We start from the raw sequence: 17427 nt of genomic DNA, 5'->3' as shown, positions 1-17427 counted from the left end.
GTCATCCTCCCTCTCATCACATTCTACAGACTTAGCTGGAGAAGGTTGATGAGAAGAAACTCTATTCTCCAGTAGAGTCATACGACTGGATAGAGTACTAAATTCAGCCTTGAAAGACTCACCAAAGTCCAAAAGTAACTTCTGTAAACCATCCAAAGGTGATGCATGATCAGAAACCTGAGTACCATGAGAAGAACTAGAAGCTTGAGAGTCAGGTAAGGTGGTAGAAGGAGGTACTGCAGAAGTCAAAGATACTGCTACGGGTAGAGCAGGAGCTAAAGGTGGTGCAGTAGCTACCCCAGAAGGGGGACAATAGAAATTGTCCCTATAAGGCCAAAAACCAGGTTGGTTTGGCATAAACCCACCATAAGGGTAAGACTGTGGCCAAGGTGGCTGAGACCATGAGGGTAAAGGTTGTGTGCCCGTGTTGGGAAGCATATACCCACAATAGGATAATGGGGGTCAAGAACCTGGCAAGTTCAAGCCCATAGCTGTACCTGGGACAGAACTAATAGTACCCGCTGAATTAACAGGCCTAGATAAAGTATGAGTCACCGAAGTTGACGTAGGTACCCCCCCAAAATGCATGGCCGAACCTTGTGAAGGGGTCGGATAGGTAGCATTACCAGACACCATTGTCGAAACTCCGGTCAATGTACTGGTAGTTTGGGGGGGACTTAAAGGTAGTGACCCATCTAAGAGATAGTCCGAACCAGGAATACTTACATACGGACTATTCAAATTAAAGTCCATAATAAATTTTACTTTAGTAAAAAAAAAAAACACAAATAATTTGTTTAGAAATTTAAACAAAACAAGGGAATATATTTCCAATAAAATACACAATATATATGAAAAGCAATTAAGCTATTCAAAAAACTAAACACTTCTCTGTTGAATCTGTAAAACTTGATGTGCACGTGTGACCGATGTCGCAGATGGAAATTGAATGGAAGAATATGGGCAAACAGGGGTATATGTCCGGACCAGTGAGAGTACGTTTATTTTTAGTCGGGATTTTCCATCTGACCTATGACGCAATTGGGGTTACACTCAGAATTTATGATGGTAACGTATTTATAGCTATAAAACCGATGATTCTTTCATTTTCTCTTGTTGTCTCCGAAAATAATGTGGAGTGTTTCAATTTGAAATAATTAAGCCTGTTACTCGTACTATCAAGTATACATCGGTTACATTCATATTGGTTTGCATTGCACAATTTTTGAGTTAGCATTTCTTTTTAAGTATGACGAAGCCTTGCACGACGGAGATTGCACATTCAGATGTAGGTCTACATAATATAAGAACAAAAATGAAATAATAAAGTAAATCGTAAAATTTAATCGTATTACTGATTTAAAGTTACTGTTAAAAAACATGTATACTTATTATGTTTCATTAAGATCTTGCCCCGAGCGGAGAGACAAGTTCTAATTAATTTTATATTTTTGGATTAACAATAGCAATCAATATACCGGACAATTGATCTGTCAAATTAATTAACACAACTACAATTTTAAAAGAAAACATAACTTTTTTAATGATTTCAATACAAATTTATATCAAATCTATCAAAATTGAAAAAGAGTCCTGTTAACCGGTTAGTGTTTTTTGGTATTCAGTATTTTCAGTCGTTCAAACGGTTAACTGGTTAACCGTTGACAACACTACTTATCATAGATATAAAAGGGTATCTGCAAATTGAAAATAAATGTTTAATCTAAATTTGATTTCAGGTTTATGTCTGAATAATGTAAAAGTAATTATGGAATGTTTATAAAATGGACACCCCTGCTTTCATATAACGTAATAGAGGGACATAACTGAGAACAGTAAAATTGACACTACACAAATTCTTATTTGAGTTTTGTGGTAATAAGCATTGTGTATAAGGTTCATATCATTTGGTTCAGGCAAACTTAAGTTAGAGAACAGAAACAAAAAATTCAGCCTTTTTTCCATATGTAAAGGGGTATATAAAGGCAACAGTAGTATACCGCTGTTCAAAACTCATAAATCCATGGACAAAAAACAAAATCGGGATATAACTCTTCAAAAGTAAAAGTGACAACACCCAAATTCAAACTTCAGCTGTGTTTTGTGGAAATAAGCATTTAGTATAGTAAGAGAATAGAAACCAGTATTGTTTTAATCTTATAAATAAGCTACATATGTCAGAAAACTATTTAGGTACAAAAATAGTTTAAAATGTTTATTGTGATCAGGCATATATATATATATCCTATTTTATTTTTCTATACTATGATAATATTGGAATAATCTCTGAATGTAAAGTATGTGTCAGTTATATCTCTTTCCAAATGACTTCCTACCTTTAATAGCAACACCATTTCTCTGAACAGATAACAGAGCCCCTCTCATTGTTTCTGGGTCTTCTTTTGATGAATTAATCTCTACTTCTTCAAAATCAATTGGAGCACCAGCATGTCTTATAAAAACGAAAACCTTAAGTTTAGAAATGCTATTTATATTAAAGTTTATCGTGTTTATAGTATTAAAAAAATATAATTTCTTCATGTTCTTTGCATAAAACCTTTGGAGATAATTTGTGTGTGACTGTTTCCTTGCTGTTAATAACAAAACACAACAAAATTTTACATTATGGGATGTCCACAAGATAATATATGAGCTGCAACAAATAGAAATCCACCATTTGCAAGTGCATGTATAATATACGTAAAAAAAGACTTTGAATCATTTAGCAACATTCAAATACAAAATTAAGAAACAAAATATAACAGCCATAGTGAGCCATAACAGCTCAATTTTCAAACATTTACAGACTTTCCATAGAGATTTTTTTATACGGAAAATGTATTGATATTCATTTGCATAAGGTTGATTTCTATCAGATGCAGCTCCTATACATAATATATGCAATTCTATAAGATTTGGCTCCATTCCAATTAATGCAATGCAAACTGTAGTTTAAGTGCTGACTAACTTTCCAATACACAGATAGAAAAAAATAATCTTTGAATATGGAAAACCCTAAAAATTATTTGCATAAAAAAAAAGTCTAATGGTTTATTTTTTTAATTTGGATGGAAAGTTGTCTCATTGGCACAAAAACCACTTCTTCTTATAAATATATACCTAAAGACTTCCTGTACATGAGACATTAATTCTGGGCCTACTCCATCGCCTGTTAAAAGTGTTACTGTATTTCTTCCTCCATATCGTGACAAGTTCTAAAAAGAAAATTATATACTTCACATGGTAATTCAGAAATTACAGTACCAATTGCAAGATCATACCTGTCAACTCACCCGTTTTTTGCGGGTGACACCCGTTATTTTCACCTCTCACCCGGGAGTTTTTCTTTACCCGGGGGGTCCCGGGAATTTCTAACATTACCCGTTACACCCGGATTTCTGACCGGAATTGTTTCCGGTATTTAGAAGTAATACGACCTTCGGTTTTATCGGTCTTTTTCAATGTAACCAAAAGTCAAAATGTAGGACTGTTTACCTTTTCAAGGTAGGATTAGTTTTTTAGTGAGTATTATTCAGTTAATTAAATTAAAAAATAGTTTGTCATTTCAAAATTATGTCGGAAAGAAAGCGGTCCCTGTCTGGGCCAGCTTGTTCCACACCAAGTAAAAGGAAAAAGTATTCATGTTCATACAGTAAATGTTGGGAATCAGAATTTAAATGGGTTAAACCAAGTGAAAGGAGCCAGAATGATGCTTATTGCACACTTTGTAATTCACATATCAATGTTAGCGCAGGGGCAAGAAATGATCTTGTCAGACATTCTAAAACAATGACTCATTCAAAGTTGGAAAAATCTCAGGCAGAATCTAAGGGCATGGCATCTTTCTTCACAAAGACCAAAAGTGTTTTGGCTGATAAAGTAACTAATGCAGAAACTTTATTTTCGTACTTTGTGGCTGAGCACAACCTTTCGTTTGCAGTAACTGACCATTTCACAAAAATGTGTAAATTAATGTTCTCTGACAGTGAAATAGCTTCAGGTTATTCCTGTGGTAAAAACTATAACCACCCAAATAGTAAAGAGGGCCCTTTCAGTTGAAAATAATAAAGTGGTAGTTGAAAACAAGCCAAGATTTTTTGTTTTGTCAAAACTTGCTAAAACATTACTGGTTTTGCCAAACAGCAATGCAGACAGTGAGAGGGCATTTTCTTTAGTAAAGAAAATAGCTACAGAGTTTAGGGCTGATCTTAATAAGGATACACTGTGTGCTCTTCTTTCTTGTAAAATGAATACACATTTGCATTGCTATGAACTGAAACCAAGTGCAGTTCTTTTAAAGAATGCCAAGTCTGCTACTATGGAATATAACAATAGTCTGAAATAAACTTGTATACATGTTCTAACTGTTTCATATACATATTGACTATATAAATTATATGTAAACATATTTTTGTTCTTCAATTGAGCCCGCAAAATGTCGTACGCGTTATGACCTGAGATTTTTTTTCTCAATGCAGGTCATGACCTGACTTTTCATTTTCAGAGGTTGACAGGTATGCAAGATCTGACCATATACTATTAACCTTATATAAACTTAGGTATTGAGGTGCCAGAATTGACCTTTACAAAATAGTCATGATAGTTTTAATGTGCATATTGTTATGTGTTTACTTTTCTACATTGGCTAGAGGTATAGGGGGAGGGTTGAGATCTCATAAACATGTTTAACCCCGCCGCAATTTTGCGCCTGTCCTAAGTCAGGAGCCTCTGGCCTTTGTTAGTCTTGTATGATTTTTAATTTTAGTTTCTTGTGTATAATTCAGAGTTTAGTATGACGTCCATTATCACTGTACTAGTATACACATTTTTAGGGGCCAGCTGAAGGACACCTACGGGTGCGGAATTCTCACTACATTGAAGACCCATTGGTAACCGTCGGCTGTTGTCTGCTCTATGGTCGGGTTGTTGTCGCTTTGACACATTCCCCATTTCCTTTCTCAATTTTATGATGATCAAAGTTAGTAATGATATGATCATATAAACTATGTTGCTAATAATGGAATGCTTGCTTATTTATTACATGTAGTCTTAATAAGCTGTAAACTAACATTTCCTTATTTCTTAATTGTATGCATTATCAAACGCAGTAAGTTACAGGAATAAATAAATTGAAATATTAGGGGAAAAAAGAGTTTACCATTCTTTGATCATAATCATGATTAATATCATAATGGATCGCAATCTTAAATTTTGAAAAAAATAATACTCATTACATTTGTACTATCATCAGTTTAATACATATATAAATAAATGCTAATAATGAGAACATAACTGAATATTCTAAATTAAGTTTATACATAAATACCTTTGGTTCTGTTTGTTTCTGAGAGTAGTTGACAACTTGTGTTCCATTAATCTGAAGTTAGAGTAACTTTGATATATTTGACATTCCTGAAATGCATTGTTTTCACATTCAGCTGCTGCAATTAATCTTCAATAAATTTACCTATATATATGTTTAATAATCTGAATAATTAGACATTTATTATAATTGGTTGTTTCCTTAATGTAAGTATTGCAAATACATACTCTTGTTGTCTTGAACTTGGTTGATTTGAAATTTTCCTATAGCCATGATAGCCCGAACTTTGTTCCATACAACAATTCTCTGTGTTAAACCAATACACATATTCAAAACTAGACATGCTAGATTTGCATCACTGCAAATTTATTTTTCAGTCAGTTTTCTTTTTTTGATATTTTTTTGTAGGCAACTGTTTGTCTTAATATAAGCAAATCTTATTGTATCTGTATGAATACATGTATTATGGAATGTCAATGAGGGTGGGCAGTACAGGCACCTGTTTCTATCAATGGGAAGGTCAACTTTCAATGAATAATAGGAGCTAGAAAGGAAACCTCAGTACATTTGTATGTTGATGGTTTCCTGTAACTGCTTTGAAGAAGCCATAAATAGTCAACCTTCCCATAAACCTTTACAATATTTGGGAATCTGAGACACTTGAACTTTTGACCTCATACAACATGTACAACAACAATTTTTCCTTTGTGATGTTTAAAATTTTCTATTGTAAGGTAAAAAAATATGAGAAACTATCATTTCCAGTACTGAGGGAGAAATATTGATAAGGTGTATATTGATAGATACAAGTGCATTTGAAGTCCAAATATAAAATAATGACATCATGAAAGGCTATTTTATTTGATTTTTCTGTGACAATTAGCATAATTAGGCTTTTTAGACATCACAGAAAAAAATGAAAAAAGCCTTTCTTGATTTTAAACGTCACAGAAAAAATGAAAATAGCCTTTCAAGATGTCATAATTATTTGGAGATGTAGGACAAGCACATCTGAGAGGGTGGTAATGGGGGTACCTTCATGACGAATAACAGTAAAAAAAATTGCCAAATGACGTTAACGATTATTTTTGTTGCATGACGATAAAATGTACACATCCCCTTTTTAAGACGATAAAACAATCAATTAATTTTGACGAATCACGTTAATATTTTCCCAAAAATGATGGTAATGATAATTATTTGAGACCCCAGATGAATCATGACAACAATATTTTGAAGAATCACACTAAAATTCTTACTAATTTGACACTAACAGTAGCCGAATATGACCGTTTGATGCCTGGCGGTAAAGGGCATTACTACCCTCATCTGAAGCAGAGCCAGTGATAAGGTAGGGTAGTATTGCTCTTTATCGTCAAATAGTAATTTTGGACTATTCTTAGCGTCAAATAAGTTAAAATAAGTTAAAATTTTAAAGTGATTAAACAAAATATCCTTCTTTTGATTCGTCAGAGGTCTCAAATAATTATAAAAAAATAACGTGATATTATCAAAACAAGTCAATTTTTTTATTGTATAAAAGAAATTATGCATTTATCGTCATGCACCATTAAGTCATTTGTCAAGATTTGTTACCGTTTAGTATAATACAGATACTCGCATTTACATGACCATGATGGGGAAGTCTCTCACAAATAAAAATATGTTTTTAGATTTTTTTATGTTTCTGATGAATATATATGGAAACTACATATTTAAAATATTTATTTCTTATGTTCAGAACATAAAATTCTTTGTAAATGAAACAATAAAAAAGACTAAAACAAATTATCTGTTTTACAGCAGACGACGTCGGGAGGTCGTTTAAAATTATGCCTATTCCGTGAGGACTGTAACATCTATATATGACTTGGTATATTACAGTGTAACAATGGATATTTACCGAACATTTGGTGATATCTGCTTTAGCCAAATTTAATAGCCTTGGCAGGCTTTTTGCAAGTGACCGCTGCATTATTGCACACTTCAGAGAAAAATCAGCCGGAAGTGAACAATGACCTTCAACTTAACCGGAAGTCAATAAAAATTGGGGCAGCGGATTGGGATACAGAATTTTTTTCTATTTGCAAAGAAATCAAGAACGAAAACCTTTTAAACAGTTGTTGAAAAAAGAATGAGCTGTCCTTTTGAAGGTTGTTATATAATAAAGCTTTATGATAACTAATGCAACACACAAAGATTCATGACATCACCAATTATTTGTTCAATTTTCATTTTCCTGAGAATATAGACGGAATGGAAATGAAATGTATCCGGATTCTTAATAAATAAATGTTTAACGTAAGGGTACCCAAATTGCACCGAGTACCCAAATTGCACCTATTTAGAAAAAATAGCAACGGAAATCTTACAAGATTTCCTAGAAACTAAACAATTTGTATTTTTATGATTTGATACTATGCACGTCTTTCAACATAGGTAAACATATTTAGATATACACAAAACGTTCACAGTATTTATCAACAGATGGACTGTTTACTGAAAAAAGCAAAATGTACGAAAACGTCACCATGCAACGTCATCAAAACGTCATCTTTTTAAAATAAGCAAATACAATATATTATAAGTATCCATTTCGTAAAATATGAAGAGTAAGCATGGACTAATATCCAATTGTTCAAAATATTTGAAGAAATTAAACAAAAGCTCGGTTATTAGACTTTTGACGCTGTGAATTTAAGCATGGATGCAATTTGGGTACTCCTCATTACAGACTCATGGATAGTTTGGAGGTTGATTTAAACCCATTTTTGTATGACTCAATATGGATTCAAAATTAAATCGGTGTACCTATACAATAAAGAAGGGTAGGGCTACAAAATAAACACGGTATGGACATTTTTTTCTTGATCATAAAAAAACGTTGGTGAAAAAACTGTCAAAATAGGTGCAATTTGGGTACCGTCACGTTATATTTGATCATATTTAGATAAAATGCTCGAACATACCAATATCAAATCTGAAACTATCCAAATAAATGGGAGGGAAACCACTGCTCATATGAAATATAGGTAAATGAATTACATAAATGGAACTGAAAGCAAAGAGGGTAGTAATGCCCTTTAACGTCAGACGTCATTTCAGCTACCGTTAGCATCAAATTGTTTTAAATTTTACTGTGATTCGTCAAAATATCCTTATCATGATTCATCAGAGGTCTTAAATAATTATCGTTACCATCAATTTGGGAAAAAAATTAACGTGATTCTTCAAAATCAGTCGATATTTTTATTGTCTGAAAGAAAGTGTACATTTTATCGCATACACCAAAAATTACCTTTACGTCATTTGGCAAGAAGTTTTACTGTTATTAGTCATGAAGGTACCCCCATTACGACTCTCCATTACCTACAATTGTCAAATGGTCATTTTCTGCTACCATAAGCGTCAAATTAGTTTAATTTTAACTGTGACTTCAAATTCTCATCAGGGTTTGTCTGAGGTTCGAAATAATTATCAAATTAGCGTCATTTAAAAAAAAAAATAGCCTGATGCATCAAAATCTTCAAAAATAAAAATTTAGGCACAGGTCAGCTACTACATCTACAAATTTCATATTTCTCATTTTTGGGTAAACATTGTAAATCTGCACACTGAACAGCGAAACATTTTGGTCATATCTTTTGAGCAGTTCATTGAAGTATGACTATGTCTTTAAGTTTTCAATTTGCAGGTCATTTTTGTCACATTAATTGCAGGTAAGAGAGTAAAAAATGTGGTGGGGTTCAACAAATGTTCAAAGTTTTGTAAATGAGAATTTTACCCTCCAGTTTTATGGCATTTATTAATGTTTATGATGTATTTGAGCTTACTCTAGATATTCATTTTATTTCAAAAAAATGATTTAAAGATGAAAAAAACTCTCACTGAAAAGCATGATAGGAAAATTTAAAGAAAAAGTCTTGTTTTTTGTAACATTTTCTAAGACAATTTTTGCACATTCAAAAGCCAATTAGAAAGTTTTGATATAAATATCTCAGATAAATCCAATGCATGCTTACTTTAAAAACGATTTTTTACTGCAAAGCAAAAGTAAGTGCTAAATATACATGATATATGTATAAGTCTAATGATTATTCAAAATATTTTTATTTTTTATTTTGCGCATTCATAAGCCAATTAGAAAGTTTTGATATAAATGTCTCAGATAAATCCAATGCATGCTTACTTTAAAAATGATTTTTTACTGCAAAGCAAAAGTAAGTGCTATATATGTCATTATGTATAAGTCTAATGATTATTCAAAATATTTTTATTTTTTATTTTTGTAAGATGTATTAATTTTGAAGTTTGTCGCACCTCAGCTCTATTTTTGTAGTTGATGGAAGTCAAAGAAATTGATTAACCATATACTGTTGAGCAAGCATATCGTTCCAAAAGTTTCCCATAATTTGAAACACATCGCTTAAATATAATAAACACTTGTTGTTTCCCCTTTGCTAGCAATAATTGTATAGGCTATCTTTTGTAAGCTTTGCTTACATAACCTTATGCTTATATTTAAGTTTGATTATATATAAAATGAAATTAATTGAAAATTGTTTATTTATGTTTATGATCACATATAAAGATAACACCGGTTATGGGTTCAAACTTCTTTTGTTAGATGGCAGTGAACAAGATGTTTATCTCAGCTCTGAAAAGAAATGATATAGACCGAGCTATTTCTCTTATGATTTGTCCAGGATACGATGTCAACTCAATAGCATACAAAGACTGTACACCACTTATATTGTCTACAAAGCTAGGTAAGTTTTATTGAAGGTTTGTGTAGTTTTTACTTTGTTTATAACTTTTGTCTAGTCACTATACTTATAAAACTGGCTTCAACTTTCAAATTTAGATTACAATTATTTATGTCATATTGTATTTAGGAACATTAACACAATGATTAAGGTACATGATCATAAAAACTTTGCCTTTGACCTAGGCCTTCTTGCCATTATTTTTTTACCTTGGTTAAGGTTTATACACTATATATATACTAATACAATGTAAATATAGGATTATTAGGTAAGGCATAGTGTCAAGGCAAGGCAATACTAATTGGAAACCTTTGAAACTTAAAATTATTGAAAAAATATATACATGTTATATGCCTGAAAGTGAGGAACACAAAAGTAGTTAACAAAACTGCAGTGATATAGGACATGTTTCAATTTTTAAGTAGTGACTAAGCTGAAACAACATAGTGGGTAAAGGCAACAAATCTCTTAGGTTTCATAAAAAGGAACTTAAAAGACGGCTCTAAAATGGTTAAGCAGCACCATATTCAACATTATCGCACCACGGGTAACATATCACGTTGTGATTGGTTTAACGGCGTCACGTGGTTACCCCCTATGAGACCGTATGGGGTTAATAGATTTCATAGGGGGTTCATGACGCGTTAATGGTGACGTCATCTATTGATGTTGTTGTGTTTCATTGTTTATTTTTCAACATAACGCAGCAGAAAAAGTCCAGCGTGCGATAAATTCGTCATACGGTTAACTACTGACCCCCTATGAATTTTACTAACCCTCTATGGATCCGTATGGGGTCAGTAGCGAACCATATAACTTATAATAGTAAGACCTTCAGTTGAATATGCATCGTGGTATGGGACCCAACAAAACAGATTTAAATAAAGGCAATTGATCAAGTACAAAAAAGAACAGTCAGATTCGTAAACAACAACTATACAGACCGCACACCTGGCTGTGTAACAAATATGGTAAAATCATTAAAATGGAAAAGCCTTCAAGACCACAGGAAACAAAATAGGCTATGCATGCTGTTCAAAATACAATACGATCTAATCAACATAGATTGGCTCCAATATCTGACGCCAAAGATAACCGGACCAGAGGTCAAAACCGATTCTACCAAGAAAGGGCCACAACAGAGGCCTTCGGCCAATCCTTCATTCCAAGGACCATCTGGGACTGGAACCAACTGTCAACATCAGCAGACACAAGTACAGTCAAAGGATTCAGAGCTGCCCTGAAGGCATGCTTTGCTAAAGCCTAGACAGTAACATCCTGTACATAGTTTTATTTGCATATATATATAAAGAACGTTTTAAATGTAAATAGCCAAGAGGAAACTTTTTATGTTTTGTCAGACACTGCGCACAGTTTTCATAAACATAATACATTCAGTTATTTTGATCCGGTTCTGTACCTAGAAGTAGAAGAACCATTTGTGCAGATATGGAGAACAGAGGACCATGAAATAAAGATGTCAAAACTGTGGAGTTTAAAATGTATGCAAAGAACGTGTTAAAAGAATATGAAGAGCTTTTTGTGTGAAAATTTTTTTTTTTACCTTGAGTAGCATCATCTCAAAGGCTTTTCTAAATTACGTAAAAATGAATCTCAGCTTCAAATAAGTCTTCATGCATGTTTACAGTATGTGCAGAGGTACTGATGATTTGTTTAAGGCTAACATTACCACCTACTTGAATTGTGCATTTGTACTACTGCTTATATAAAAAGATATAAAAAAAACTTATGATCAAAATGAGTATGATACAACCACCACCATAAAAGAAACAAAAGGATTGTAACTAGAAAAAAATACATGCAAAACCAAATTCAAAACAGCCACTGTTTAAGAAAAATTATTTCCTCGATATGGTATAGGTTTTTTCATTAGAGAAGACAGTACAGAAACCTGTTATTGTGCATAAGTTTGTCTGTTGGTTATTATGGTAAACTTGTAATAATTTGTCTTGTTTTGTTAAACTTTTTATTTAAAGGTCCATTTTATGGTTGTTACCATACCTTCTTTATTCATGTTTCCTATCTAATTGGCTACACTTTTATATTTGTAGGATTAGTTAAGGTAGTGCAGCATTTGTTGTCCCTTGGGGCTGATACAAACTGGCAAGATAAGAATGGTAGATCTGCTCTAACTCATGCTTGTATATCAGGCAATACAGAGATAATAAGAGAACTCTTCAAGGCTGGCTGTAATCTAAATAGGGTAAATAGATTATGTATATAGTACTTAATCCAATTGACCCGAACCCACATAGAAAAGAAGAGCTAAACCAAAGACCAGGAAAGGTTTGGTAACACATTAAAAGGATAGCTATTTAAAGTCACAAAAAAATAAGAAATATCTAAGCTAAAGTTGCAAAAGTTGATGTTTTTATCTACATCATGTATATTAAAGGATTTTAGTTATGAATTAAACATGGGCTAAATAGTGGTACATGTACCTAGAATCTAAGATTTTATATTAAATTCCAATTTTAGCCAACAGTCTTTGGTGATAGACCAATACATGAAGCTGTAGTATATGGTAGACTAGAGGCTGTAGAAGTGCTACTGAAAGCAGGAGTGGATATCAATTCTAAAAATAGTATCACAAAACAGACCGCCTTACAGTTAGCTGTTCTATCAGAACAAAAAGAAGTTGTTGATCTGTTGATTCAAAAGAATGTAGCCATAGACATGTAAGTGTGACAGTGTGCTTTAAAATCTCAATTACAAAACTTTTCTCTACACTAAAAGAAATAAGCAGCAAGATTAGACTAAAATGTAGAGGATAATTAAAATATCTCTTAGTGTTACATTCATTTCTTGCTTTTGTGCGATTGTTAAATGTTAATAGTTTCTTGCTTTTACTTTGTTTTTATTGAAAAAAAGTCTTGTGCAAATGACCTGGTCATTTAGGGTTGCAATGCTCACATATTTTAAAGAGATATAAACTAAACGAAAATGTGTATCCATCTTTTCTGTGTCATTGCAGTCCAACATTTGAAGGTGAAACAGCTCTGCACTATGCAGTTCAAGTTAATGACTTTAGGATAGTTAAAAGTTTAATAGCAGCTGGAGCAAGCATTCATAAAAAGAACCAAATTGGTGAAACACCTTATCTTCTAGCTGTTCAGGAAGGGAAAATTGACCATGTGAAAACTTTAATTTTAGCTGGTTGCAAAATGTATTCCTCCTCCTATCTGTCACCACTTAGTCTGGCATGTACAAACTATAACCCCACTATGGTTAAATATCTTCTATCAGAGGGATACAATGCCAGTGAAGATAAATCATTTAGGCAACATATATACATCAAAATGGAGGAACGACATCCAGAATTGTTGGACTATGTATATAACAGGTGCAGTAATCCATGCTCCCTAAAGGAACATTGTCGCATTTACATTAGACGGTTATTAAATAATAATATGAATGAAGTCGTTCCTGGATTAGCATTACCAAAGACACTTAAAGAATGGATCCTGATAGATGTTATTTATTAATTAGATTTTAGTTTTAAATATCTTATATAGCATTGGGCTTTCACTGAAAATCAATACAACATGTAGGTTCGATAAGTTCTTTTAAACATTATCACATTCTGAGAAGTCTTTTCATCAGGGCCCTTACTGAACTTACTCTAACATTTTGTTATTGTACATCTTGTATGGTATGGGTGTGTAATTATCATTTATATGTAATTGTAATCAGTGATGTAATATTTTAAAGACACAGTTTACCAAGTCAGGAATATGACAGTTCTTGTCCATTCCTTTTTTGATGCGTTTTGTTATTTGATTTTGCCATGTGATTATGGACTTTCCGAATTGATTTTTCTCTCTAAGTTCAGTATTTTTGTGATTTTACTTTTTATCAGTGTTTCGCTACATTCAGACAATAAAAAAATCAGTGAAAAAAAAATAGTATTATAGGGTTATTGCATGATTATTGGGGAATATATTGTCCCGAGTAGAATTTTATATTGCACGAGCTTGCGAGAGCAATATATGTTCTGAGAGGGACAATATTCCCCAATATTCATGCAATAACCCTTTTATTGTATAGCAATATAATATTTAAAAGTAAAAGTTGGTTTAAGCTAAGATTTTGTCGTTGATGACGTCATGAATTTTGAAGATTTATTGCACTAGTGCAATATTGGAATTTATTGCACTCTAACTTTTGGTTACTTTCTATAGGAATATTATATTGCTATGCAATAATATATTATATTTAGTTTTTATAAAGTCATCTTCTGATATATTTTCTAAATTCTCAATTTCTGTCTGCATGTTTATAAATATTTCTGCTGTAAGCCAATGAGTCATTAAGTGTTACCCCTGTCAATTTTTGTCAAGTCAAGGTCAAGTTTCCTCTCTTTGAGGTAACCTGTCAATGGCTTGAATTAGCCTTAACCAAATATATTTTTATTTGCAATTGATTAGAAAGACCTTTTATCATTGTCCAAATTCAATTAATTTGGAAGATACATATTACATATGGATGAATTTTATACTAGTGTTTATGTCACAATGTTACAGAATATAAATATTGGTATGAAATATATATATATAAACAGTTAGGTGTCATTAAACAGCTACAATGTCATTAAACAGTTACAATGTCATAAAATTGTTACAATGTCATTAAATAGTTATAATGTCATTCTGTGTTTCCATTTTGTGATATTTTGTATTTATTTTAAGTGAATAAGATCATATATAGTTTGGTAAGCTTTAAACTTTAATAATATGTAGTACTTTTTTGGTTGAGATAAATTATTATGAATGTCATTTTATTCTGGATGCTTCATACTTTGTACATAGATGCTTCATGTTACAAAGTTTCCGTCTGTCACATGTCCATGGTCCTTGACCTCATTTTCATGGTTCAGTGACTACTTGATAAAAAAGTTAAGAATTTTTGTAATGTTAATTTCTCTCTTATTATGAGTAATTGGATAACTATATTTGGTATATGCATACCTTGCAAGTTCCTCATGCATATCAGACAGTTTTCACTTGACCTCAACCTCATTTCATGCATTAGTGATCAAGGTTAAGTCTTGGTGGTTAAGACCAAATCTTAAGTACTATTAGCAATAGGTCTAGTATATTCGTGTATGGAAGGACTGTAAGGTGTACATGTCCAACTGGCAGGGGTCATCTGACCTTGACCCCATTTTCATGGTTCATTGGTTATAGTTAGGTTTTTGTGTTTTGTTGTGTTTTTCTTATACTGTATGCAATAGGTCTACTATATTAGGTGTATGGAATGATTGTAAGGTGTACATGTCTTGATGTCAGGTGTGATCTGACCTTGACCTCATTTTCATGGTTCAGTGGTCAAAGTTTAGTTTTTGAGTTTTGGTTTTTTTTTCTTATACTACATGTATATGTAATAGGACAACTATATTTGGTGCATAGAAATGTTATATATTGTACATGTCTGCCTGGAATGGTTCATCTGGCCTTGACCTCATTTTCATGGTTCATTGGTCAATGTTTAGTTTTCATGGTTAAGTCTGTTTCTTACAGACTATCAGCAATAGGTCAACTATATTTAGTCATAGTGTATTGAATGATTGTGAGGTGTACATGTATTTCTTGTTTGGTTTATATGACCTTGACCTCATTTTCTTTGATCATGTTAAATTTATGTGATAGTTGTAAAGCTTTATATTTAGGACTATCAACATAATATCATTGATAGTAAAGAAGGCGAAACATTTCAGTGTGTGCACTCTTGTTTCAATTCAAAGTTATATTTTGTATAAATATCTTCCATTCAAAGAAGGGAGAACAACTGTTTCATGTTATCCAATTCTTCTGGGTTTTTTTGTTTTATGTGGCCTCTTTGACATTGGGAGACATTTGTAGGATTTCTTCTTCTTCTTCTAGTTATTATTCTCATACAAAGTTTTAGTCTTCTTACATTAATATGAAACATGTTTTAGTCCTTTTCAACAGTTTCACTTAGTTGCAAGTGAATCATGTGAATATGATCATGTAGTTACGTTTGCTTTAAATTATATATGGTATCAGGTATTTAGTTCAAACAGGAAGAATATAAGCACATAGTTTGGCTTCTCTTAAGTGAAGACATCTTACTAAAGATTAATAGAATTGTATTCAGTGATAGGTATGTTAAGTAATTAATGAAATACATGTATTACTAAAATTATTGTTTTTATGCCCTGTCTGTTAATAAGCAGGTAGGTTAACACTTTGTTATGTTTTCTTCGGATTCTATGGCCAGTGTCAACCAGTAGAACGTCACATGCTTGATAGCAGTATCAAATGAAGAAAAAAACGATTGAGTTAAGTTAAAGTATAAAATTTTCTTGTTTGAGAATTTTGAGCATCAATAAATGTATTACACTGAAGATACCAACCCATTATCTATTTCAGTAGAATCAGACCCTGTATGTTCTGTATAGTTTTTATAGAAATAAATCAAATGTTAGACATATTGCCAGCTTCTGTGTCAATTTTTGGGTTTTAATGTGACTTTTTCATTGAAATGTAATGTGAATCACAGGAAATGCGGCATTTTTAAAAAAGGATATTTTTGCATTTTATTCTGTCCTTATAATCTACTTATATAACTTTAAAACTCACCTATACCCTATTTATATGAAGATTGTCTGTCCAGGGATATGTGACTTTTAATAATATAATTTTGTTATTTTGTGCTATATCTATAGACTTATAAGTTAAGTTGCTTTAGTTGATATTTTGAAATAACTTATTCTTGCTTGATTTTTTTTTAAGACGCCCCTCCATTAGTTTTTAAGATATTTTTGTCCTGAGTTTAACTTTAATACAGGAACTTAGTAATTTAATCATTAGAAACTGACATTAAAACCATTATAGATACATTCTTGAAAGTCCTGACTTTGAATTGAACCTTCATAGTTCTAGAATTAATTTGTCAAAATACAGAGTTATTAATGTTGTTATTTTCACTAGTTACATGAATTATTTTGTCATTTGTATAGTCTGTAAATGCTTCTTCTCTCAATAATGTTTTATTACTTATGAGATTTTAAAGGGCTAATTGTTTAGACAGGTGTATTATAAATGGTTAATTGTATTATATGCTATTAAAAGTAACAGGTGCTTTTTGTCATCATTGGTCATTTTAAATATTTCATTGATTCTTACACTTTTTTAACATCTTTATTTCTTTAGTGTCATTAATTATTATTTATTATAGTTTTTGTTATTTGTTGATTTTGTTGTTGAATGTTTTTGTTTTCATGGATTTCTATTGCCTTTAAGTGGTGAGATAGAGAAGAGAATATTGTGAATAAAGTTACTGAAAATTGATAAA

General features: G+C 32.0%; 2 protein-coding genes across 7 annotated transcripts in view; one reads left to right on the top strand and one right to left on the bottom strand.

Annotated features, from left to right (window-relative positions):
* The window catches only part of LOC139522053 (isocitrate dehydrogenase [NAD] subunit gamma, mitochondrial-like), a 23408-nt gene extending 16046 nt beyond the window's left edge, over nt 1-7362 (bottom strand). For 4 of the 5 annotated variants that reach the window (XR_011664247.1, XM_071315807.1, XM_071315804.1 and 1 more), the window contains exons 1-4: nt 7227-7349; nt 5327-5377; nt 3121-3215; nt 2337-2452 (exon numbers count right to left, since the gene is read on the bottom strand). Coding sequence is in view for 4 of the 5 variants with exons in the window: in XM_071315807.1 (XP_071171908.1) it covers nt 2337-2452; nt 3121-3215; nt 5327-5377; nt 7227-7298 (334 nt within the window). In the remaining variant the exon portion in view is untranslated. Of the gene's footprint in view, nt 1-2336; nt 2453-3120; nt 3216-5326; nt 5378-7226 lie in introns of all 5 variants that reach the window. The other variant, XM_071315806.1, reaches the window with a different exon arrangement.
* On the top strand, nt 7359-17427 carry LOC139522104 (ankyrin repeat domain-containing protein 6-like). Of its 2 annotated transcripts, none has more exons than XM_071315808.1 (5): nt 7359-7476; nt 9951-10092; nt 12162-12313; nt 12589-12788; nt 13085-17427. In XM_071315808.1, the coding sequence occupies exons 2-5, from the start codon at nt 9951-9953 to the stop codon at nt 13593-13595; spliced, it is 1005 nt and encodes a 334-aa protein (XP_071171909.1). In that variant the 5' UTR covers nt 7359-7476; the 3' UTR covers nt 13596-17427. The 2 variants fall into 2 exon arrangements, with proteins under 2 accessions (XP_071171909.1, XP_071171910.1); XM_071315809.1 differs by lacking the exon at nt 7359-7476 and adding an exon at nt 8297-8355 and having other exon boundaries at nt 13085-13721.

Source organism: Mytilus edulis, chromosome 1 (assembly GCF_963676685.1).
Source record: "Mytilus edulis chromosome 1, xbMytEdul2.2, whole genome shotgun sequence".
NCBI lineage: Eukaryota > Metazoa > Mollusca > Bivalvia > Mytilida > Mytilidae > Mytilus > Mytilus edulis.
Note: the sequence above shows the minus strand (reverse complement) of the source record. Positions and strands in the feature narration are given on the sequence as shown.